Below are 25231 nucleotides of genomic sequence, written 5' to 3'. Positions count from 1 at the left end.
AAATTAATAAAAGCTGGGTAAGAGTGAGATGTAGTTATCTACCCCAGAGAGGTAAAAGAACAATGTAGAAAGCTAAAACCATAGAATTTGTGTTCTAGAATAAACCCATTTTGCATTGCAGTTATTTATTCTTGTTTGGGAGTGTTATGAATATAATACTGATGACAGAGAAGATTTATATTATCTTGGAAACTCAGCATACACACCTAGCTCGTATTTTGTTGCAGAAATACAGTGAACACATTTTTATTGATGTCATCAAGTACAAAAAGGGAAAAGAAGTCATCTCAGGTTCTGGGGACATGCACTCAAAGGCAAACTAAATATGCCACTTGGGTGGGACTTATCACTGTAGCAATCCTAGCTCAGTGTCATTGAATGATGTTTGGGGTCCACCGCCCTGGCTTTGCAGTAGTACTACTTAATCAGAATCTCTCATGATTTCATTTTTGATCAATTCCAGGTCTGCTGGGAATACAAGATCTTTCCAAACCAGACTATGGAGATCAAGTTCAACTTTACCCTGGTGATATTCCAGTGTTTTGGGCCTGTGGAGTAACAGGAGTAGAAGCAGTCATCAACTGCAGTATGTACTGTTAGGAGACTTTTTAAAAAATTATCCTACAATCTCTTTTACTCTCTCTTTTTCTTTTCTTTTTTTTCTTTTTTTTCTTTTTTTTTTTTCTTTCCCAAACACAGACTGAGTTGGCTGATTAGTAGGCTTGATTTTAGGGTTTGCTAAAAAACATCCCAACCAAACAACAAAAAAACCTTTGGCAGGACTATTTTCCATTGTGAAATACAGGTCTACGTTAAAGGAAGTTCCTACTGAAATCTCATCACTCTTGTCTGAGTATTTTAAGGGCAGAAATCTAAAGTTCTGGCAGCATCAAAAGATCTTTTTTAAGCATTATTAAAAACTAGAAGTTTAAAGACATTAGTTTTTAAGCTTACTTCTTTTAAAATATAATTTTGTATTACATTGCAGTAAAGCAATAATGGGGAAAAAAAAAAAAAAAAGAAAAGAAAAAGAAGAAAACACAACCAGAAACCTTTAGAAAATGTTGTCAAGAGCTAGCAAATTGATTGTCCTGGAAAAGAGTTCATAATTATCTCATGAGGAATTCTGAGCTTTTAGGTTTTGTTCTAAAATTAATTAAGTGTGACACACTTTACATAAATGAAGCTTTGTCCTCTGCACAGAGCTGTCCTGCACTTTTTCCAACAGGCATGAGCACAAAGGGCAAGAAAATGCGACTAAACCATAATGACAGTATTATATACTGCTCTAAATCACTATTGTGGAATAAAATCTCATCTTTTAGTTCTTACTGGAAAAGAAGCTTAATAATCATAGGCAGTATAATTGGGAGACCCTTGGGAGGTCATCTGCTTTGTACTTCTCCCCTTGCAGGATCTGCTACATCCTTGTAGTTCCTTACAGATGTTTATCTAAACTGCTCTCAACAGCTATGGTAAATATGCTCAGCACTAGGAGCACAGACTTCTTTTTCTTTCATATATACAACCCTTTTCTCCAGTCACAAATCCAAGCTGAAAATCCTGCTCTTTCCTGTGTTCTCCAGCACTCTATTCATCTTCCTCATGGATCTTTGTTGCAGGAAAAGTAGAGAAAAATTTGCCAACTCTCCACAGTCTGTTGCCCAAAGCAACTGTCTATCTATCCTGCCTTTGCCTGGAACTGACTTTTGTTTATTTCTCCATTTTCTGTATTAAAACCAGTTGTCATTAATGCATTCCAGGAACTTTCTGGACAGTTTGTATCTTGCTGTGCTCCTTTCTCAGCTAGGTAGTTAAAATTCTGCCTTGCCACCAGTACCCTTACTTTAGATGAATCTGCTAGCTTCTCACAAAAAATATCATCTACTCACATGGTTCGGTGTGGTATATGAAACCTCAACAACCATGTTGCCCAGCTGCTTTTAAATTGTTGGCCATAGTCTCCCAACAGATCTATCACAGACCAAGCACGTATGTACTTTTTGAAGAAATATCTCCTCCCTTTTCATCATCCTAACACAGTAAGGTTTTGCTTGTGTAAGTACACCAGTTGTGATTTTTGCAACGTCCTACCAATTCTGCAAAATCAAGTATAATCTAGATCAAGACTTCTGAAATTAATATAAAGACAGCAAATATTTCAGCTTAGATAACTACTATGCTGTCAGATCTAAATAAACTTACTGCTCACCAGATGCTACTCTGATTCCCTTTGCTAAGACTTACTGGTCACCTTTTGTCATTATTGCTTGTTAGTTTATAGGTCTTCTAGCTAGGTCAGCAAGACATTGTGCAGAGACACTAATCTCCATTTTCTTAATCTGATAAAAGACTTCTCCTAGCCAGCTATTTGTCATATCCCTGTTACAAGGATATTCAAAGGTACAAGAAAGTCAGTATAGCTTCCACCAGCACTCTAGAACCTAGAAAATTAATTTCACAGAATCATCTAGGTTGGAAAAGACCTTGAAGATCATCTAGTCCAAGCATTAGCCTAGCACTGACAGTTCCCAACTACACCATATCCCTCAGCGCCATGTCAGCCCGACTCTTCAACCCCTCCAGGGATGGGGAGTCCACCACCTCCCTGGGCAGCCCATCCCAACGCCCAACAACCCATTCTCTAAAGAAATGCTTCCTAATATCCAATTTATCCTAATATCTAATTTATTCTTATGGAAACAATATCACCAACAAACTTAAGCATTAACTTGTTCTTGAAGAAACTTGTGCATTGATATGTCAAACCCGATTTTCAGACTTGCCAGTTCCTCACAGACTTCATTGGAGGGTACCAGTGTTCAGTTCCTAAGTTGCTTCAAGTTTATACCAAAGAGGAGATTGTAGAAAAAACTGATCTCAGCTACCCACATGAGCTTTTTAAAAGTGAAAACATTTTCAGATGTATATGCATACATTCATTTCTCAAAGCATATTAATTGCTGCAGTATAACTTAAAATGTCACCTGTTTTTATGATATGTCATCGGCAGAAACTGTTGATAAATAGTTTTTTGTGATTTTATCATTCTGATATTTCAATATATTGCAGTATCAATGTGTTTAATTGTAGTTCTTTCACCCATTTTAGGAACGCCATTAGCTTTTACTCATTCTCCTGGCTGCATGTTTGTTACTGACCTAAAGAATGACAATGTTACAGTCAGATCCTCAAGAGAAATCCCACAAGTCCACCTCATTTCTCAAGATCCTCTGCATTACAGTATTGTATCAGCAGAAGCAGCCCAGAAGATAAAGACTCTAGAGACCCTAATTGGAATAGATCCAGGTAAAAACAAAAACTCTCTTCCTTTAGTGGATTTGTTATGAGGTAGATATGACCTATCCTGCTTTTTTGGATATTCATAAAATTCAAGAACACAGTAAGAATCTAAAGGCAATTTTAAGATTTAAAAAATTCTGTGTGGAATACAGTGAGTTAATATAATTAGGTCTTACATTTTTTGTTACTGTACTTAATATCAGAATCTGGCAAAAACCATTCAACCTTATGGGTAATGGAATATCTGATCTTGACAACTGTATATTCTCAAAGTACACAGAAGCACTGATGTTTACAGCAGACTGGAGAGTCCACAGGGAATAAGAACAGTTATGAAATAAAACTGAAATTGGTATGTAAAGTACAGGGCATTTCAGCATGCTGGTAACAGCTACTCTGGTATTCACTGTTTAGTAAATAGCCTATTTCTTTACTACTATTAATATGCTCCTACCAGAAGATTCTAGCAGTTGTATGTGCTTTTCAAACATCCCTCCCTGATGAGAGGAATTACATCAAGGTCTGCTGACATATTCATTACTGAGATGTGGTGTGATGGACCAGAGTGACCTGACCACCATAGAAGGTCAAGAGGTGGGGCTGCATGTGTGCACAAGGAAAGTGAGAGGGAAATAAAGGCAAACTGAGTAGTGCAACCATTCCTAAAATACACGTTGAATTAGTCCCCTCTGTCTGCTGTAAATTCTGATCTGTTTCCCACAAATTTTCTGAAACCCTCTGTAGACAGTAGTGGAAAACTGCCTAAGCCCAGCTCTTCCAATCTTAGGCTGTGTGCATATGTTTGAATCTGTTCATTTTTACTCACAAGGCCTCTCCTTTTCCTACTCTTTAGAGTTCAGCTTGGCACAATGCCATGCTCTGCAGAAATACAGGACCTAACTTAAGAATTAACTCATTTTATTGCTAAAAGAGGGTACAGTACTTTATCTTGGCTAATATACCCCAATTCTCAGAGACTAATATTCCCTACTTCTGTTACTTAAGTTAGTTCAGAACTTTTTTCTGTGTCTACTATCTGTATTTTGCTTGTATGTTATTTAGGATGAACAGAGGGAAAAACGATAAAGGGAAAATCGAGGACAAAAAGAGGGAAGTGCGGGGTGGGGACAAAGGTGATAAAGATGAAGATGTGAGGACACTAGAAAACACTAGTGTGGACTTAACTCTTACTATCAGCCCACGAATATTGGCACATCATGCTGGTATTTGTGGTTTTCAGGATCACTAGAAAATCAAAAGGACTGAGGTGTGAACTTGTGTTCCCGAATGCCAAGGAAGGGAGAGGAGGTAGGAAGTGTTTGAACAATGAAAGACATACACAGGTAACACAGTGTTGCCTCTGTAGGAACTGACCCATGAAAAGAGACATCTGTTAATATTCACCAATTTCTCAAGGTCAGATAACATGGTTCTCTACTACATGAAGTTACAAGATCTTTTAGCAGTCACCTGGATACCACTGTATTAACTGAGCTTCTGAAGTCCCCAGGTTACTCACAATGTCTCGGAATCCTCACTTCTGGGGTTAATCATTTCATTAATTGGAATTTAATTGGGAATTAGCTCTCCCCTAAGTGGGTAGAGTTAAACAGAGACAAAGGACCAGCTTACTCATCTGAAGCCTGCATCAAAACTTCTCTAAGACCTAGGATGCTTGAGTTGCAATCTAGCTTCCATAGCTAGCCATGGTCTAGCATAACTGTCACCACAGATCAGAAGAAATCAGAGGGCTAAAGGAAAGGAAACAATATGCAGTAAATTCTTAGAAAAAGCCATTTACACTCATGCTAGGTGTAGTAATTTCCAAATTCCAGTTAACTAAAGTTCTTAACCTGGAAGCACAGCCCATTATCTATTACTCATATCCTACACCTTCCTAGGTTTCCTGAGGAAATTACCCTAATTCCTGCCTTGACCAGAGGTTTTTCTTTCTCTCTTTTTTTTTTTTTTTTTTAAACCCCTTTAATGACATTAAAGTAAGCAGGTTCACCCACACAGAACCTTAAAAAGGAGAATGATATATGGAAGTGTATTGCTCTCTTTAAAAACACTTTTATAGGAGACCGGGGTATAATTCATCTATGCCGCCAGGACGAGCTGCTGAAGGCTTGCCTGTCCATCTCCCATGCTCGGTCGGTGCTGATAACAACTGGATTTCCTACCCACTTCACTTACGAGCCACCTGAAGAGAACGATGGGCCCCCAGGAGCCCTCGCTATTGCAGCTATATTGCAGGCCTTGGAGAAAGAGGTTGCCATAGTAACAGATCAGAGAGCCATGAATCTGAATAAAAAGATTATTGAAGAGGCTGTTCAACTAGGTAAGACACATGTTTCTCAGTTTTTATCTTGCCAATTTGAGCCAAGGTTTGCTTCGGTTAATCTCACTGTCACTTAGTACAGGATTTTTTTTTTTTCCAAGAGAATGAACCACAGTTCATCCTTTAAGCTCTGATCAGTGTTGCTACAGTGACATTTTGTTAAACCTAGCTGGCATCAAGTTATTGCTTACGTGTCTGGATACTGATTCTGGATTAGCTGTTTGTGATGAATTCTGGATGTCTGTTCTTATTCCTGCAGACCTATTTTCTATCTCAAGGTCCCATTTACTAGCACTAACATCCAAATGAGTTTAACTTAAAGTAAGGATGTAGCGAGCATATCAGAAACTGTGTAAAGACACCAAGTCCTTACTATTCTAAATGTTCTGCCTTTTTTTTATTGTTACTCAAACACACAAAAAGGTACATAGTATTTGAAGTGTATTTTTCCTGTAGGAATCCTGAAGAGACCTATCCCTCTATTGAGTTATCAAAGGGAAAGTGCTGATTCAGCTTTAATGTTTTTGTGTGAGAATGGAGATCCTGGAAGACCTAGGTATGTGTATTTGGTTTTTGAGAATGGGTCACACCACTATTGTGTAAAGTTATAATAAAAATAATGACCATGATCTAAGAAGATATAATGGTTACAAGTAAATCCTTAAGACTTAGAATGAGCAGAACAAACTTTGAAGCCAAACACTGGCATTAAAGCACACATAGAGTACAGAATTCCATATTATTCCACAATTAAGCATTCTGCAATTATGAATCTCTGGAGTAGAAAAAAAAAAAAAGATATTTTATATATCAGTAGCTCCTTCCCTTTGAAAAATTTCTAAAAGCTTTTCAGCTGTTACTCCATAGATAAATAGATATACACATGCACAATATATTATTACACCAGTTTTTCAATTAGTGAGAAAATCTGGAAGGGGAAGTATTATGTTGGAGTCAGTGAAAGAGCTAGGAAAAGAGTTGTGCAGTGTGTTCACTTTCTAGAGCTTTGGCTCGTCTGACAGCTGGGGAATCTGATCTGATTTAGTAAAACATCTTGTGTTTGTAGTAGTGTGAAAGTGATCATCCAATTGTCTTCGGACAGCCAAAGCTGCCCCAAAATTATAGATGTATGCATGTGTTTCTCAATATTGATTTGAGCTCTTTGAATATGCATTGTTGATTATACAATGTTGGGCAAAAATTCAAATTTATACAAAGTGTGTGATTAGGCTTAATGCACTGGAGAATTTGCTAAGTAGTTATATTCACATTTCACTATTTAATAGACAACTTACGTTTCCCTTAGTTAGGCATACATTGCTTATTTTTATTGATCTTTCCATATAAAACATTTCAATGTAGTTGCCTTCAGTTTGTTCTCTTTAATAAAAAGATGTTTCACTCTGGTATTTGCTTCATCAGTTCCCATTTCTTACCACATGTTAGTATATGCTCTAACGGTTATTGTGGTTGTAATAGTATGCCTGAAACTATCTTAATATTTTATGTATTGTTTTAAAAATGTGTTTTATAGCTATGCATAATTTCAGCCAGTTTCTATTTCAATTGATCCCACAGTCCCAAAAAGCTAAAGTAATTGTTTCTTTAAAATTGACAAGTAACCTGCTTAAGGTTGCTAGAACCACTGTAGATACTCATCCACAAGAACACAAAGTAATTCAGCACAATTAGTAACTTCTTGACAGTAAAATTGGAGAAACAAAAGCAAAATAACTTAATTCTAAGATACAGTGGCTGAACCGAGTACTAAAATTCTGCTTAAAATGGAGGACATCTGCAGTACATCTGTCTACTTTCATAACTAGCAAAATAGCCACAGACAAAGAAATAATCCCCAAAGTCCAAAGACCGAAACCAAAAAACTCCCTAACTGGAAACAAATGAACATTTGCCAAACAACGTACTTCAAGCAGAGACTATATTTGCACTAACAAGGACTTAGATGATCATTAATTTGCCATGTTTTTGTTTTCTTTGAAAACACTTACAGAGACTGAGGTCTGACAAGATACATGTTTTAACATGAAACAGAGCAAGGCCAGATGGCTGACCCAAAGAGTTACTGGTTAGAAGGATTTCAAGAACTTCACAATTTCTTAGTGGCAAATGTGGTTTGACAGAGTTGCACCAAAGGTATAAAGAAACTAGACTAATCTTTGAAAAGAAACTGTAGAGAACTACATTCAGAAATAATAAAACAGTATCCAAGTTTTACCTTGAATCACAATGGTCACAAGTTAGAACGAAGCACAACAGGAGAAGCAGTCAACAGAAGACTTTGTTATGTGAAAAAATCATAGCTTTGACTCTTTTACTCTGTTTTTTCACTTGTGGCTAACCAGATTTGATCACCTGATAGCAATAGAGCGTGCTGGGATGGCTGCTGATGGCAATTACTACAATGCCAGGAAAGTTAACATCAAACATCTCGTGGATCCAATAGATGAACTATTTTTAGCTGCACAAACCATTCCAGGAGTCACAACAACAGGTATGTGTGAGTTTGTGTTATACTCTCAGAATCAAGAGAAGAACAAAACAGGAACTACGGGAAGGGAAGGGAAGAGGAGCAGGAGGCAGGTGCTGAATAACTGCTTGAGAGCTGCAGCTGTTTGTTGTGGGTGAATTTAAAGAGACCGTTGCTGGAGAAAAATGACAAGTTTCTATTGAAGGGTTTGCACAGCTGAAAAAAAAAATGGAGGAGTTGATTTCAAAGTTCTTTAAGGACAAAAAAGGAAGCCCAGATGTCTTACCTATACATCGATGTGTGTACATACACTTCTCTAAGTGTAGTTTTTGACACTGACTGTATTCTGTATTTTATGTGTGAAAAGCAGCATAGAAAGCAAATGACTATTGAATGGAAACATTACATATTAAAATATTATAGCTATTTTAATGTTTATTACACCTTTATTAAAACAGCAATCTGGACAGAATCTTAGTTTATATTGTCTTTTAGCAATACATTCTCTTAAGCAGGGATTGCATATTTGCACCTACTATAACAGTGCCTTCTCTAACAAAATAAACAGGAGTAATCTTTAAAGGAGTACATTGTCCTTCCAGCTTAAACTACATTAGCATTGACTAATGCATCTAATAAGAATGCTTTTGTCAACATGGTGCTCCTCTCTTTTGTCAATAGCCCTTTTTTTTCTGAAAACCTTCTTGTTTCTGGTTTTGAAAATGCCATGGATCAAGGTGTGTATATGAAGCATTGTACAACATCCTTGTACAATCAGATGCTTCCTGCTACATTGTGTGACCCAAAACAATTGGGAGATAAATAATCTATATAAATATTAGAAACAAAATTAGAAATAAGTGTCACAAGATTAGAAATAAGTACCCATGCCAGGCTGATCTCAGTCACATCACAACATGTCTTCTGATCGGGCTTTTTTTCTTCTTGTGCTGTGGACTCACTCCTAAGTATTACTAAAAGCACAGGAGCATTGACTTCTCGGTACTGATGTTTTTCAAATGTTTCCACAGAATTTAGAGCTCCTGCAGGGATAATGCATAGTCTGATTTCACTGCATTAGAATAATTTAAAATCTGTATAAGAGAAGAGATCACTGGTATTTTTGTATTATCTTAAAGCTTGTAATACATTTTATTTATATTTAATTTTTTTTTTTCCTATTCCTAGAGAGTAACTTTCAAAAAGAAGCACTCTAGGTAGCACTCTGTTGGAAATCTCAGCAGAGAAGCCAAAGATTAACTGAATAATGATAGAAAAAGCTCTCTTTCATAAAGATATTTAGCAAAATGCCTCAGAGCTTTGTTTGCTGCAGTTAACTTCAATTCTTTTCCCTGATTTTAGACTGTTGATACAAAGACTTGGTCTCTCTAGCTACTTACATAACATCACATCCTGATTCCTTTAATAAAAATACCCTAATCTCTTAAAATATCTCCCGGAGCAGCTCATAGTATATTACTGATTTGGCAGAATTCAGTGTTCTGCAAGGTGGGAATTTGAATCTGTTCAGCAGTTTGTTTTAAACATTCTCTAAATATTCAAATAAATTATGAAAGGTCATTAATTAAAGATACCATGAGCTTGTGACTAAGAAGAAAAGAAGCAGTTATCCAGATTCACTGTGTCCCATTGCTGTGAATTTTCTCTAGAGAAGTCTGTGTACAAAATGACTTAACAACTCAGGCTTCAAAAGATAATTAAGGTATCTGCTCTGATCTCCCATGGAATTTTTGTACATGGATATTTAATGCTGGAGGACTAATTGAGTACCTAAAGAAAAACAATAATTGTTTCTTACATTGTCTATCACCTACTTAACATTTCTTATTTTGTTTATCATACTAACATTTTATGTCTGTTTTTTAATTTGGTTACAATTTCTTGGGATGGCTGTTGTTTTTTTCAATGTATTTCTGCAAAGCCTATCTTAACAGGGCTCAAATCTGGGCTTTGCATCTTGTCTCTCACTACTGATGATAATATATTGCTACTGATTATGATAAATTGTTTTCTGGTGGGGCTATCTTTGACTTTCTTCATGCTCAGTAGGTATTTGGAGGCATATGTCTAGTTCCAAAATACAAGGTGAATATTGTACAGCATTAGGGCAGAGTACTCAGATAACTTTATAGGCTAGAAAAGGATACTAGAAAGATCAAGTTTTCAGCCTTAACGAAGTCTTTATATAGTGTGCTCAGTGGTGAGAAGTACTGTGTTAGTAGGTGGAGAGGGGAAATGTTAGAACATTTGTTACATGCTGATTAATTGCTGTCAAGTTTTGCATTTAAAACAAGATCTGTGTTTAAAAAAAATCAGATCTAGGAGTCTGACTACAGACAAATCATAAACGATACCTACAATTCTATGGGTACCAGTATCATAAAAAGTAATGGAGCAAGCAGCAACCTTCAGGAATATACAAAATAAGACATGAAAGACTGAGGTTGCAGGGCTCATTTTCTACAGAAGACTGAAATAAAAGATTAAGAGGTGTTACTGAAACCACATGCTATTTTTTTCAGCTGTCATACAATTGACATAGCTATATGCTATTTATATAGGAGCTAATGAAAAGCTTTCCAAAGTATTGCATGAAAAAATGTGGTCACACATGTTTCTGTTTCATACAAATGATTTTTAGCACAGAAGACTGACGTTTCCTACATTTTTCATGAATGTAGTTTCAGAAACCAATGTAATCAGTGAAAAATTGTGTGGAAGATCTGACAGAACTATTTTTCCTCTGCCTGGAAAGCACTCAGGCCTTTAGGAGAAGAGGATTCATCTTGTCTATTTTCAGACATCTATATTTGAGACGTCTGCTTTGGGGTGAGATGAACTGAATGTTTGAAGGGTCTGTTTCTCTCTGCTGACTTTAAAAGAAGTCTAGCTGACTGGCTTATGTTTAGATGGCTGCCTTTTGTCGGGTGAATCTCACTCTGGAAATCTACAGTAAAATGTAGTCCTCTGCTGACATGTAGAGGAAGAAGAAAACAGACGGTACATGAAAATTTTCAGTGTGGTCTTCTTTTGGTCCCAGCATATTGCTAATGGGATCCATCCACAGCAGTAGATCTACTAATTGCATAACCATCCTGGTGACAGGACTTCCACAAAGACAAGAAGTGCAAAGCAAGGCTGATACAAAAAAACCCCTGAGCAACAGATTAGTATCTTTTGGTTAAAGAAACTGTTGATGATTTTCAAAGGAAAAGAATTCATTTTAGGCCTTTTAAAGAATTTTAAGAGCAAAATTTTGGATTTTGAAAATCGAAATGTTTTGTGGATTCTTACAAAAGAGTAGCTCCCATATTTATATATGGTGATAGAGGAACCATGATTATGTCATTGCCTATTTGAAAAGTACTACCAACAAGCAGATTTTAGAAAGCACCATTAAATCCCAACACTGAAATAAATGTGGACAGATTGTTAAAAGAGATAAGAAAAAAAAAAACCCAACCCTGTTCCATGGCAAGTCCTTTTATGTAAGTTTTGTGACAGTTATGTTCTCCTTGACTATATAGACTTGACTTAAATAAAACATTGCTGCTGAGAAATAACTTTCAGCTTCACTTAAAGAAGAAATTTGCTACAGACTTATGTGAGATATTTATGCAGTTAATGAAAGTGTTAAATTTATAAATTTTCAAGGCTTGAAGTGTAAATTATAAATACTGTAATTCTGTAACTCATGCTATGCATTAGAAAAATCACATTTCAAATTCAAATACAATACATTGCAGTGAGGACTTGGACCTTTTCAATTTTCTGTTTCACAGACATTAACTAGGATTTTTCTATAAAATCTTCAAGCTTGAGAAGATGCCATTTAGACTAGCAGGTGAAAGGGAAATTTTAATTTCCATTTAAATAGATGGACTTTTTTTGGTGTTTTTATTTTTATACTATCCAGCTTTCACATAAGCTGCTAGTTTATGTGTTATCCTCGCCTCCAGATCTTTGAATGGCATCAAACAGTTTTATGTTCCAAACATAGGGTTGTCTAGAATTCCTCTGAAATTACATAGGTTCCATTGATTTTACTGAAATCACTGAGACACATAGTGTTTCTACTTGACCAACAAAAATCAAGGTGCCATACCTTGAATGTATGAACACACAACAACAACAACAACAACAACAACAAAAGCCAGCTTTTTTTTCATAACTTACTAGAAAAAATGAAAACAGTAAAAATACTCAGAGATCAGTTCTTTATACATTGTAGCACAATGATAGTGATCTGTGTAAAACTGCCAGTGCAGTAAGCCCTACTTCCACCAAAGTGCTTACATATATTTTTGCTTATCTATCCACAATAATTGCTATTTTTAACCTAATTTTTTAATTCAAGATTTTAACATACCGAAGTTTTCTATGCTTGCCTTATATAGAATTGTAGGCTAATTTCTCAGGTTTATTTTGGATTTGTTTTCTATCTTCTTTCTCTATTTGTACTAATGTACTTATGCTCACGCATTGTATAGAACACTCATGTGAGGCCTTCCATAAGCAACTTTCCTATCTTAATTCTGTCTGCAATTCATGAGCACTTGATAATTTTGATTTCTTATGCCTGCACCAGTACAGCATATATTGCTTATATACACTTACAGGTTAGCATGTGATAGGTGATGCTTTCAGCTATTTCATTCAGAGTCTTCTGTTTTTAGACACTCGTGATTAAAGAGGATAAATCATCTTGTATGGAGTTATGAACTGTCAGCAACTCCGGGGAAGACCCTGGATGCTTTCTAAATGGATATTTAGATGCTGGATTCATACTCATTTGGTCTTTTCCTCTTTTAATAAAGGTGTTGGAGATGGAGGAAATGAATTAGGAATGGGCAAAGTACAAGATGCTGTAAAGAAGCACATAAAAAATGGAGACATTATAGCTTGTGATGTTGAAGCTGATTTTACTATTGTAGCTGGTAAGGGATTTTTTTGGGGGGTGGGACAGTTGTTGATGTTTGAGAATATAATTGACAAGATCCACCTGTCTTTCCAACTAATTTTTATTGGCCTTTTCTTTGTATGTCCAAGTCATCATTAGCAAACAGATCTGTCTCTGTACTATGTCCATTTTCTGAATAGTTAAGCAGCTATGGTTCCAGCAGGAATGCCTGGAAATTAAGGATGTTCCATGAAGAAAGTACATTTAATTGGAAATAGTTGGGCAAATCCTGAATATTCTTGAAAAATCATACCTTAAATAAAATAACAAGGAAGACTGCAGAAGGGATCTGTGTGGGAATTAAAATGTCTATACACATATGAATTTTCAGTATAATTGATGAGCTTCTGTGGGTGTGACCCTGTCAGGGTCATCAGTCTTATTGCTCTCACATGAAGAGATGGTAAGTTCTTTCAACAGCCACTTGAGGACAGATGTACATTCATAATGTACAACAAAAGCTGAATGCTATAGTTAAACTTCTATTCTACCCTAATATCTTAAACAGCATGAAATAAAATTTGCAGTGAAAGAGATGCGTTCAGCAATGACCAATTTATGAAGTGAATGGTCCATATTGTACTTAGGCACAGGTTTCTAGGTTTCTAACCTAGGTATCTAACGCTCTCAGTAGCAAGCCAGCAATTTGCCTGGTTTAGGATACTTTATCAAAATCTACTACCTCTGCATGGTTAAAAGCAAAAGGCTTTTACCAGGCTGTAACACAGCTCCTCACAGCTCATGCCCTTCACATTAAACCAAGGACAATTCTGTTCTAGACCATGACCATCTGAGTTTTTGCTTGGAAAGACAAATCACAAACTAAGCTAGATGGATACTTGCAGAAATGCAATCTAAAATACTACTGAAACATTTTAATATGTTAAGCAATAGTGTATTTCTGAAATAAATGTTCCAAATTCATGTCAATATCTTAATTCCTATCTACCTTCCATTTCACCATCGCTATATGAAACTCAGTTGTATGTGTCTAATGACTTATGCAGGTTAGGTATCTTTGCAGTAACTATTGTTGGGTTTTTTACAGTTTGGTTTCATAGAGACAGTGTTTTGCAGGGGTCTCTAACTGGGGAGGCTATGCCATTGCATGTGCTCTGTATATTCTCAGCACCTGTGAAATACATGACCGCTACCTGAGGAAAGCTGTGGGGTTTCCACGGTTATCGAAGAAGACAGTCTGGCTATCAGCACTTCCATCGGTTACCAAGGTAATTTCTTAGTGCCAAGGAGTTGTGACTTGCTTGTGACATGTAGATGGAATCAGCTACCAGCCACTAAATCCTGTCTGGTCCAGTTCAGTAATTTACTTCCACATGGTGTTTTGGTGACTTTTGGGTATCCCTGGTGAACAAGCAGCCACACTGTACTAAGAATATTCTGCAAAGAATGCAAGACAGATTGAAGATAAAAATACTCAAAAATTAATGTATTTGTGTGCTGTGACTTCAAGCACAAGACAGCATTATGGTTGTATGGGCAGTGCCAGAAATCCTTGTATTGTGATACAGTGATTAAAATTCCCTGTTCACTTCCTTAGCATCATTCATGATTTTATAAATCTCTGTTGTACCCTCCTTTAGATGTCTCTCTTCCAAAATCAAAAGTCACAATTCTAATACAGAAGCACTCCACACTTCTGATTTTTGCACCTCACTTTTGATTTTTCCACCTTTCTAGTTATGTTAGAAACTTTCTATAATTAGTTCTGAATGTTTTTAAATTAAAGTTGGAGAAAGACTTGAAGATTAATATTTTGTTTTGATTAATGCAGCTCTGAACAGTGTGATATTCTGGGACTGCAAAGGTTTCAGACTGAGAAAAAGTAAAATAACCTAGAGGGGTGAAAAATGACTGTGATCTATGCTTATCCTGCTAAGCATGTGGCTCTGTTTTTAACTTGGTGGCGTTTAAAAAAAAAAAAAAAAGTATATATATACTCTCAATGATCAAATAACGTTTGTAATAACTTCAGGACTTCAAACTTCAGTTTTATTGGCATAATACCTCTATAGAGACTTGGACAAACACAGTAAGTTTGTGACTTCCAAGAATGCTAAGCAAAATGTAAATCTGTCCACCATAGATATCACCCACAACAGTGGAGCATTTCTCCTGAGATTCTGTGCAAAATTCCAACAAAGCACTTAAGTATTTTAGAGTAGGTCATTTTTATTTTTTTTTTAATTCTTACTGTTTTCATTTTTCATCTAAAGGTCATAAAGCTGAAGCTGATCCCAATGTTTAGCATAGCCATATAGATGCTTATCCTTTGACTTAAAAAAGCATACGGGAGCTTTCAGTGCAATCTTTTCCAAAAATAGATTAATCGCTTTTCACTTTTCCATGTTTTTTTCCAGTTACATCTACTAGTTTTGCCATTTAAATTAATCTGTCCTAAAAACTACTATGATCAAAATTCCTGGTAATGAGATACTGTAATTAAATATGATAATGTGTACAGGAAATCCTTCTTGGTTTTGTTTTACTAAGCTATACAGCTGAGAATATTGATAATGAACCAATAATGGGCTATTGAGAGTGTAATACTAAAATCTATTGAGATAAAATTAATGGAAACAGTTTTGTGGAGGAAAGAAAATTACAGAATGTCTGACAAGAAAATATGATATCTTTAATTATAAATCACACAACAGTAAACAGTGCAGAAGATTGAACACATTAGTGTTCACATACTCCATTAGTATAAAACAAAATTCAGACCATTTATGTTTATATGGCTACTTTCTGCCCAATCCAGCTTCTTTTAATGCTATAATAATTACCTTAGCAAGATAAAGAGCACCACCACACATACTCGCCTTGGTGTTCATATTTGTAATTGGAAAGAAAACATCTGAAGAAGTGCCTAAGCACCAAACAGCTTTCTTATAATGTGTTTTATTGTTTCTTATAAAAATGGCTTTCCTTCCATGAAAACTATAGATCATAATGACTAAATGAAGACTTCCCCTGAAACACAAAGGTTATTTCTCTGCAGCCTTGTGTTCAAGCACCGCCAGGACTGCACGGCAACAAACCTCAGAACTGTGGAGCTCTCCATTCCCACTGAACAGAATGCTGAGGTTCTTCTAAGTGCATGCATTAGTCTTCACAAATATTTTAATAAGAGATACTTGAAAATCTTGTTGACAACTCGATGAGCAAGAAACAATTTGATCTAAACAATGTTTACTTACCTTGCATTTGTGGAGTTGAATCATAATTATGTTGGTTAATACAATATTGGTTTGATTTTTCAGATGCTCATAGTACTTTTATACTGAAGTGACAATAGGGAAATATATTAATTCATACATATCCAAACATAGCTAATGCTAAACATCCTACAGACAACTCTGCATTTCCTTGCATCTCATGACCAGGTTAATATATCAGGCAGTTGTTCTTTTACTGAACTCTTTATTAATAGCAAGAAATGAACCATATAGTATTTATTTTGAAATTATGACCTATAAGAATATGAATTACTTTATAAATGAGCAATATATAAAGATGTGACATTTCTTTTAGTATTCTTTATTAGCTTTATAATGCATAGGGGAGTTTATTTTCTTGAATAAAGTGCAAATGAACAAGTTCTTTTTCTATTAATTTGATTCTTTTTCTGGTTACCCCACTCCCAACATAATTATTTACTAAAGAGAGAACTGTGAGCAAATTGCAGCACTTTACAGCTAAGGAAGCGTACTGTACATTGTGTATATTCCTTACAAATGGAAACAATAGCATCTGATGGTAGAATACAGTTATTCAGGTATAGTTATATAGTATGAAGCAAGCAAGCCTTTTTTTCCCCATGCAGATCAGAGCTCTAACATGTAAATACGTAGGAGAAACATTTCAAATTAGAAATTACTTTTTGTGTATCCAATTCAGGTGTCTCTTCTGTAACATGAGAGATCTAATTTGCCATTCTGTATATAGATACTCAATGCTAAGAAAAACCTCCCATGCAGAAAGATCAGGTGCTTATATTTGCATTCATCTATATGATCATTCATATGATATAAACCAATGTATATTTATAATTTTATAAATTATAAAGTAGCACTATTTTTTACCACCAATGTATCCAGCTAATTTCCTTAAATAGATGTATCACTGCTGTATTGTTACATGATGTCAAGACTGACACCATGTAATTATGCATGGTTTTGCTTTAATAGAAAACCAGTGCCTCATTTAACTTTGTTGCAGCTAAGAACTAAGATGCATTTCCAGGAAATATAAGACAAATCTTTATGAAGTGCATTCAGAAAGCAGATTACCAAAATACACTAAATTCTCTGCTAACTGATCATGCAGTGTGTACTTTAATTCTTTCAGAAATGTTTATATTTTGACCATATACTGTTTTATTTAAAATACGACTGTATTGTGTCTAAATTCAGATCTAAAACTATTATATTCCTTACGGAATAAGAGAATATTAGATATTTTAACTTTATAATGTTTTCATCATTAATTTGTGTCCAGGAGATAAAGGATTTTGCTAGAGACTATGGTATGGGAATATCAAACAAGAAGTATTCAAACCTATAGAACTGTTTGTCAAGGGTGTTGGTAGGGCTGTTTCAGTGGTGGTTTCTGTCAAAGCAGGGTCTCAAACAAATGGAAAGAAAACAGTAGACCAGAAACCAGAACAGGCATTCCTAGCAAAGAAAGGGAAGAAAAGATAGGTATATGATGATTTCAAGGTCTTATGTAAATTACCACAGGGTTGGGGCAGGGGGAAGCTAAGATGGGACTCAACTTTTTATTTTTCTTAAATTTTTATTGACAGATTAGTGAAATAAATTATTTTTATAGTAAATGCTAAGACAGGAAAGAGTTTTACTGTGTACATTTCATGACAGAATAAAAGCAAAGCAGTTTATGCCAGACATACGTCCATTTGAAATGAGGTCTTCTAATTTCACTGTTCATAGAACTAGTGTTTTTTCAGAGCTGATTTTATCCCATCTTTTCATCTCGCAATGCTAACTGGCCCGTAGCTCACAACTGAGGATTTTGTTCCCTCTGTGTACTTTAACAGCTCAACTTGGAACATCTTTGTTATCTGCTTACATTACCATTAAGCAAGAAAATAAGTGTTATGAATGTAAGATTGAGTTGCAGTTCTAAACAAAGTATGTGCTATTTCAGAGAATCCCAAGGAAGCACAATTTTAGGGTCTTCTCTTTTTTTCCCCATCCCTTTCCTAAGCAACCAGATTTCTCATAAAATCAATAGGAAAAAAGAGAACAGAGAGCAAAAGGCATGCAGAGATCATGGAAGATGCAGGAAAGGAAAGTCATTGTACACCCTGTTCAAGTACTGTCTGTAACCATTTTTTCCTGATGTATCCCCTTTCCCTTCTATTATTTTTCTTTAAATACACATCTGCAGACAGCTGCTGTGCTGGGGAAATGACAGGTAGTTTCGGAGATACTTTGGGTGGAGGTTCCTCTGATTCTGATTTGTACAACGTAGGAACTTGAAACCAGGTAAAAAAGGGTTCATGTTTCTGAACTGACACTAATGTGCTGTTTACGGGAGTGTGGAGAACAATGAATATCACTCAGTAATTAAACAGCAGTCAAGAATACAAGCCTTTTGACACTCCCTAAGTTTCAGGTGCTACACATATTCTTTGTCAAAATAGATACGGCCAGTCTCCCCTATAATTAAAATAAAGATCTTGATGAATGCTTTTGTCTGATTCAGGATTTTAATTATATTTTATTTCTTTGGTTTTTAAGGAAGAAAAGCTTCTGAAAACACTTGTGCGGTATGGGGTCCGCAGTGGAAAAACTGCCAGTCTGGAAATGGAGGTGGATGGGCTGCCCTTCTACAACACCCATTCGCTTATGATTGAAAAGCTGCTGCAAGAAACACAGCAGTGACTGCCCCTAATGATTGCTATATCAAGAGTTGCTCCCATGTTATTTCCTTATTCCCTAGGATCTCACAAGGTATAAAAGATCAGAAATAGATCTTTTCATCTTTTTCATACTTTTCATACTTGGGCTGCGCACAACCTTTCACTGTTATCCTTAAAGCTCTGTGAATTGAGAAGGGGATATCATCATGATGATCTGGTCTACCTTACTTTTCTGTAATTTTATAACGGGTAATGGATTGATATTATGTATAATGATATTATATACTAAGAGGTGATCTGGCTTTTACAAAGAAAGCATGTCATTAAAATGAAATATTATTGCATTGCTGTTCCTGTTTTACTAACCTCATAACTACAACGGGAAGTAACTCCTGTAGCAACCTGGATTTAAAAATACCTTGCAGTGGGGAGAACAGCTGCACTGGAGAGGTGAGGTTCAAAACAAAAAATCCCCAGTACATGTTATGGTAGTGAAAATTGTTAAATACAGCTCCCTTGCACACTTCTCTAACACTGTCTTCTTATGGTCGTGGATAGTTTGGGGAAGTGTGAGGAAATAAGGGGAGAGTTTTAACTGAGCTCTTAACAAGTGAGCTTTAACTAATAAAAGGGCAATGTTTCAGACCTTCCCTGTAAAGGGTAGGCTCTACTATTTGCCTCCTTCATATTAGTGGTTTGCCATTTATATATTTTGTCCCTTTCTGTAACACAAAAGGGTTGTACAGAAAGGTTGTAAGCATTTCAGGGTATCCTGTTGTAAAGAACAAATGAATGAAATACATAAATAGTGATTAAAAATTAATGTTTAGAAGTTAATGTTTAGAAATGAAAGAAAATTATGTAAATGGAAATCTAGATGAATCCCAGTTACAGAAATTCAGCTCCTCACAAGACTAAGTGAAGCAAAATTAAATAATATCTCAAAGGCCTACTTATGTTGAACCAGTACATGACAAATGGTTGTGAATTGTGCCTGACTTCTGTCATTTAAAGCTCTGATTTTACTTTAACTCCAGATGAGTGTCAGGGCTTAAGTTCTGCTAGTTGTCACCCCTTGCAGCAGAGAGGACAGGGTAAATTTTCCACTGCACCTCTCAGGCACCGATGCTTTAGCTGTCATTAAATGATTATAATGGTACAAAAGGCAAGCATCAAACCACTGTGCTTTAACAGCATCAAAATGACAGTTGTGTTTAGCCACTGCTAAGGACAGTGGACTTTCAGCAGCCAGAAACACCTTCCATCTCCTTTTCTTTCTGGCAGGTGAGTTTGATTTTCCTTCTCTTATGTAAGACAAACATATAACTTTGAGAATGAGAAAAATCAGTTCATACCACAAATACCAGCATACTTTGAACATTAATCTTCTGAAGTCCTTGAGGATACACAGCCTTAAACCAGTTGAAAAAGACTTAAACCAGTTGAACATATGTGAGAGAAAGCTATTTTAATGCCAGACTTGCTGCTAGACATTCAGATTCACGAAAGCTCCCAACATTTATTTTATGGATCAGACATTTCTTTAGATTCATTTTATTTAAAGCCTTCTTAAAGGATGTTGCAGTAAAACTATCTTTGAAATTTCACAATTAGAAAATAGCTCCTTTAGAAGTCTCCAAACTATCACTATTAAGTAAAATATTTCATACGAATGCTTAAGCTTTTTGTCAAAGCCAGTAACCTTGCAGGATGGCATGTGTTCACTGCTGCACAGAACCCACAAAACTAAATTGGCATAATTAAAAAATGTCTGTTTGGGAAAAGAGGCAGCTGATTTCCTTCTCTGTGTGCTACGTGCTCAGTAGCTTACTGACTTAGTATACTAGCAGGTGCAATGTATAATACTCTTTCCAAACGCTAACTTTTGTCAGAAAGACCTAATTTAGTAAGCTTTTCTCTTTTTTTTTTCCCCAAAATACAAGTTTTAACAGTCAGATTTCATTAAGAAATATAAAATGTAATAATTTATTTGTCTTTTTCTCTAATGTGTGTTTTCAAAATCTCTTCGCATGTTCAGTCCCAAGCACTGTATTTAACCCAGTAGCAGTGTGTAGCATATCTCTCGCAACCATAGTGGAACCCAATTGACTATGAGATGGAAAGAAAAGCTCTGAGTGAGCATTACCTTCCTCCCACATTGGTTACAGTTCTGAAACCTAGGCCTAACCGTTACAATATAAAAAGTATTGATAAAACATTGACTTCAGAAAAGAAAAGAAAAAAAAAAAATTAAAATAAAATTTTCCCCCCCCCCCGCCCCTTTTCTTCTGGATTAGCAGGTTAAATGCTGAGAACTGTAGCAGAATGGTGGACTCTGTTACACAAATCTCCATCTGATTTTTAACTTCAGCAGCTGACTAAAAGCTGACCACATCAAAGTACCAACTCAAATAAACCTTAATCTCTCAGATGACAATTCAATGTAATATGGCATGCTCTGCATTCCAGCTGTCTAATTTAAACAAGATGGGTAACTAAAGAAGTAAAGTATAAACACAACAACAAATAATTCAACCTAGAACAAACGATGTGTGTGTCTTACATCCTGCCAGGTCATGGCAGTCCAAGTATTTGGCTCGGTGCTCAACAACACACAAGCACAGCATTATGGCAGTCAGCAGTCCCTGCTTTACAATGCCATTGATACAGGTAGGAGATCAGAGGAAAAGTAAAGCTAAACAGCACTAATAGTCATAAGAAAAGAATGTATATGGAAGGTAATTAATCCAGCTTGGTAAGTATAAAAGAAATGTAAAATAATTAAACAAACCAAATGTTAACCTAAGCAAACCTAATCCCCTCCTGGGATTGTGGACTTAAATCCTTTCTGCAAGAGGAGGGAGGAGAGGATCTGTAGTCTTACAAATAGAAACTGTGGGCCAAAGCGATAAGATAGTTATTTCAAAGGCAGAATGAACAAGTATAGGAAGAAAATAATAAAAACATTATTTATTAAACACATCCCCTAATTATTTCTAATAGTGCACTCTCGAGGCACTTTCCAGAAAACTGTTAGAATGTATTCCTTTTAGAAACTGTTGACAAGCAAGGCTGTGTTACAATGACATATTTCAGATACCAGGAGTAGACTGTCTAGAAAATCGTCTGACATTTAAATTAAAAAAAGAAACAAAACGGATTATACTGCTGGAAGTTACCAGCTCCAGGTTGCAGAGACAGAGGTGTTTCAAGAAAGGTTTGAAACCAGAGAAATGAAAGGACAAAGCAATATTCATGGTGTAACAGTTACAGCTACAAGAAGGTATGATAAGCAGATCACAAAGAAGTATCATACAGGATTTATTAGTATAGTAAAAAAAAAAAAAATAAAATAGAGAGGAGATGGTGGTAGAAACAATACTTTAGAGCACAACTCCCACATCTTTAACTGCCATTATCTCAGCTTATTCCTCTATTTTGTTTCTGTCTAAACTAGGAAACATAGATCATTCATACATCATATTTCTGATTTTAATTTTTTTTTTTTACTGAACAATGACCAAACCCTAAGGTCTAGTATCTATGGGAGAAAACAGAGTTTAAACAGAATCCAGAATCTGTTTAACAGTTTCCCTGACAAATGCGTTGTTATTTAATTGCCTACATGGTCTATTCTGCACAAGACACACAAATTGTGAAGGACACAATCAAAACCTTAGCAAGGTGTAGTCGAATGTACATGTAACTAAATTTGTCTTTGAACAGTGACTCAGAGAAGCACATGAGTTCAAAGCGCCTCACATACTACCAACCTCCTGTTCTTTCGTAAGCCAACAGACCAAATTATCTATCCCCATCAAAGCCAAGAGTTCTCATACCTCTGGAAGTTACCAGGAGCCTTATGATGACGTCCAACAGTCCAAGACTCAACAGTCAATCAACAAACTGAAGGTCTTGGAAGATGCTGAGTTCCTTGTGCATATTGCCCCAGAACATCTCACATTATTGCACTGGCTGTTCTAGGAGCTTGGTTCTGGCACGGTCTCTGCAGGCCTCAAAACTGGCTGAAGGAGGTTATCTCAGCGAGTTACAAAATGTTGCAAAAACATTTTTGTTTAATTTTATTTTTATTTTCTTTTTAAAGGTACATATGGGGACATTAATTTGTTCTGTCTCCAACATTTTCAACAGGTGATGACAGCTTGTAGAGAATCATTTTCTCTAGATGCTATAGGGGCAAATAGAAAGCAGTTAAAGATTAATTCAGCAGAACCACACACCATGAGTACTAGGCTTATTCCAGTCAATGCAGTCATCAAGACAACAGGTTTTGAGTGGTACCACAATGATCACAGACACGTGATTGTAGCTGAACTGACTTTGCGTGTGCTTTCCTCACTATTGCCAAGGTCTAAGCACCTCCAGAAAAGACCTCACCGTACTGCACTGCTAATAAGCCTTTGGGAGGTAACACCATCCATTGTAATACATGAATAATTCAGATGGATACAGGGCCATAGCTGCAGCTTTTAGATTAATGTCCTTTTTTGATAAATGCTATAGGCTGCCCATGATAGTTGTGGAGGAGTCCTTCATTCCAGCACCATCATGTGATATCAGTAATAACCCTGGTTGTTGCTCATGCTGTGGCCTGTTAGGAGTTTCTGGAGCATTCAGTGGATAGGATTCCTTTGTCTCAGTCCTCAGACACCCTAAACATGTTAAACAGGAGTCTCGCATCTTGGCAAAGTTCTGGTAAGTGCTTTCACTGGAAAAACAGTACAATACCGGATCAGCAACACAGTTAAAAGTAGTCAACAGGAGAGAAACATGGTAAATATTAAATATTTTCTCAGCAAATGAGCAGTTGTTCTCCAACAAGCTGCGAACCACAAGTAGAATGTGGTATGGTCCAAAGCAAACCAAAAAAATGAAAACAGTGCTTGAAACCAGTCGTTTAATTTGGATTTTCTTTTTCTTTTGAGTGCCATGACTCTTGTGGACAACTCGTAAAATCCCACAGTAAGAGAAAGCCAGCAGAAAGAAGGGGAAAAGGAAGCCAGCAGAGAAGCGGTAGTAATTGACATTGTGCTCCCATTCTTTGATGGGGTAGTGCTCAAAGCACACCACGTGGCTCTCAGCATCCATACTGATCTCCCCGTGTGTAAAGACAAAGCAGCACGTCATTATTTCTTTGGTCCAGATAACAGTGCTCACAATTGCAGCGGCCTTCATTGTCCGAAACTGTTGAAACCGAAAAGGGTGCACTACTGCGAGATAGCGGTCAATGGAGATGCAGCAGAGGAAGCCCACACTGATATAGATATTCTCATACAAGAGGATGCCACAAATTTTGCACAACAGCTCATTGTAGGTCCAGTTGTCATGCTGTAAAACATACTGAAGCCAAAAAGGCAAAGAAAATATGTAGAGCAGGTCTGCTACAGTCAAATTGCAAAGGTAGATACCCAATTCATTTTTAGCCTTGATCTGTAAATACCCATAGTACAGTGACAGGCAGTTAGCTGGCAAGCCTAATATAAATACAAATACATATACCACAGGCGATAATGTCTGGTGGATGTTGTGATCAATAGTGCAATTCTCAGTTGCATTCTCGGTGAAATTCACCATCTTCTACGTCTCTCCGTGTATCACTCATCAGGGTCCTGAGTGAACAGATGTAAAATTTAATTTCATTCAGTTTCATGTATCACTTGTTTCTTCCACAAAGCTTTAGGCTGAAGTGATGTCTTGCTGTGGGATATTATTAACCTGAAGGTAAAACATATGAAAATCTTCAGAAGGGATACGATTGTCAAATACATATTACGGTTTTCAGTTAGCTGCCTTTTCCTAGCCCTAATTTCCTAGAGTCTTTGATGAAAGATAAAGTCTGTCTGGGAAATCATTATTCAGATGAGCAAGTCCTAGTACTTACCAGAAAAGTACCATAAAATTTTGTGTCCAAGAATCCCAAAGCAAATTACAAACATTCATCGCTTTACCTTTGCAAGTGAAGAAATATCTCTGTTTTGCAGATAAGGCACAAAAGCAGTAATCTGATTTGTCCATGATAGAAAAAAAACATCTCTGGCAAACCAGCAGTCTATTCAGACTTCCTTAGAGGATGCAGGGTGCACAAAACATTATTTTTTAAATTTCCATTTCTTGAATTTCCCTTTAGATACAAAAAAAATATGGAATATGCAGTTCAACCCATCAGGATTTTAAAAAAAAAAAAAAAAAAAA

At 36.2% G+C, this 25231-nt stretch overlaps 2 protein-coding genes across 5 annotated transcripts in view; one reads left to right on the top strand and one right to left on the bottom strand.

The window, feature by feature from the left end:
• Positions 1 to 19795, top strand: part of DGLUCY (D-glutamate cyclase) — a 47185-nt gene extending 27390 nt beyond the window's left edge. For all 3 annotated transcript variants that reach the window (XM_026850001.1, XM_026849999.1, XM_026850000.1), the window contains exons 6-13: positions 464 to 586; positions 3112 to 3309; positions 5384 to 5644; positions 6101 to 6200; positions 8008 to 8156; positions 12971 to 13090; positions 14191 to 14342; positions 18897 to 19795. In XM_026850001.1, the coding sequence (XP_026705802.1) occupies positions 464 to 586; positions 3112 to 3309; positions 5384 to 5644; positions 6101 to 6200; positions 8008 to 8156; positions 12971 to 13090; positions 14191 to 14342; positions 18897 to 19040 (1247 nt within the window). In that variant the 3' untranslated portion in view covers positions 19041 to 19795. The remainder of the gene's footprint in view (positions 1 to 463; positions 587 to 3111; positions 3310 to 5383; positions 5645 to 6100; positions 6201 to 8007; positions 8157 to 12970; positions 13091 to 14190; positions 14343 to 18896) is intronic.
• Positions 19796 to 23227: 3432 nt separating this feature from the next.
• GPR68 (G protein-coupled receptor 68) overlaps positions 23228 to 25231 on the bottom strand; it is a 19465-nt gene continuing 17461 nt past the window's right edge. Inside the window, exon 2 of one of the 2 annotated variants that reach the window (XM_026849710.1) lies at positions 23228 to 24754. In XM_026849710.1, coding sequence (XP_026705511.1) covers positions 23537 to 24613 — 1077 coding nt within the window. In that variant the 5' untranslated portion in view covers positions 24614 to 24754 and the 3' untranslated portion in view covers positions 23228 to 23536. The remainder of the gene's footprint in view (positions 24755 to 25231) is intronic. The other variant, XM_026849711.1, reaches the window with a different exon arrangement.

Source organism: Athene cunicularia, assembly GCF_003259725.1.
Source record: "Athene cunicularia isolate RWA chromosome 5 unlocalized genomic scaffold, athCun1 chr5_part1, whole genome shotgun sequence".
Lineage (NCBI taxonomy): Eukaryota > Metazoa > Chordata > Aves > Strigiformes > Strigidae > Athene > Athene cunicularia.
This window is presented reverse-complemented; position numbering and strand designations above follow the sequence as displayed.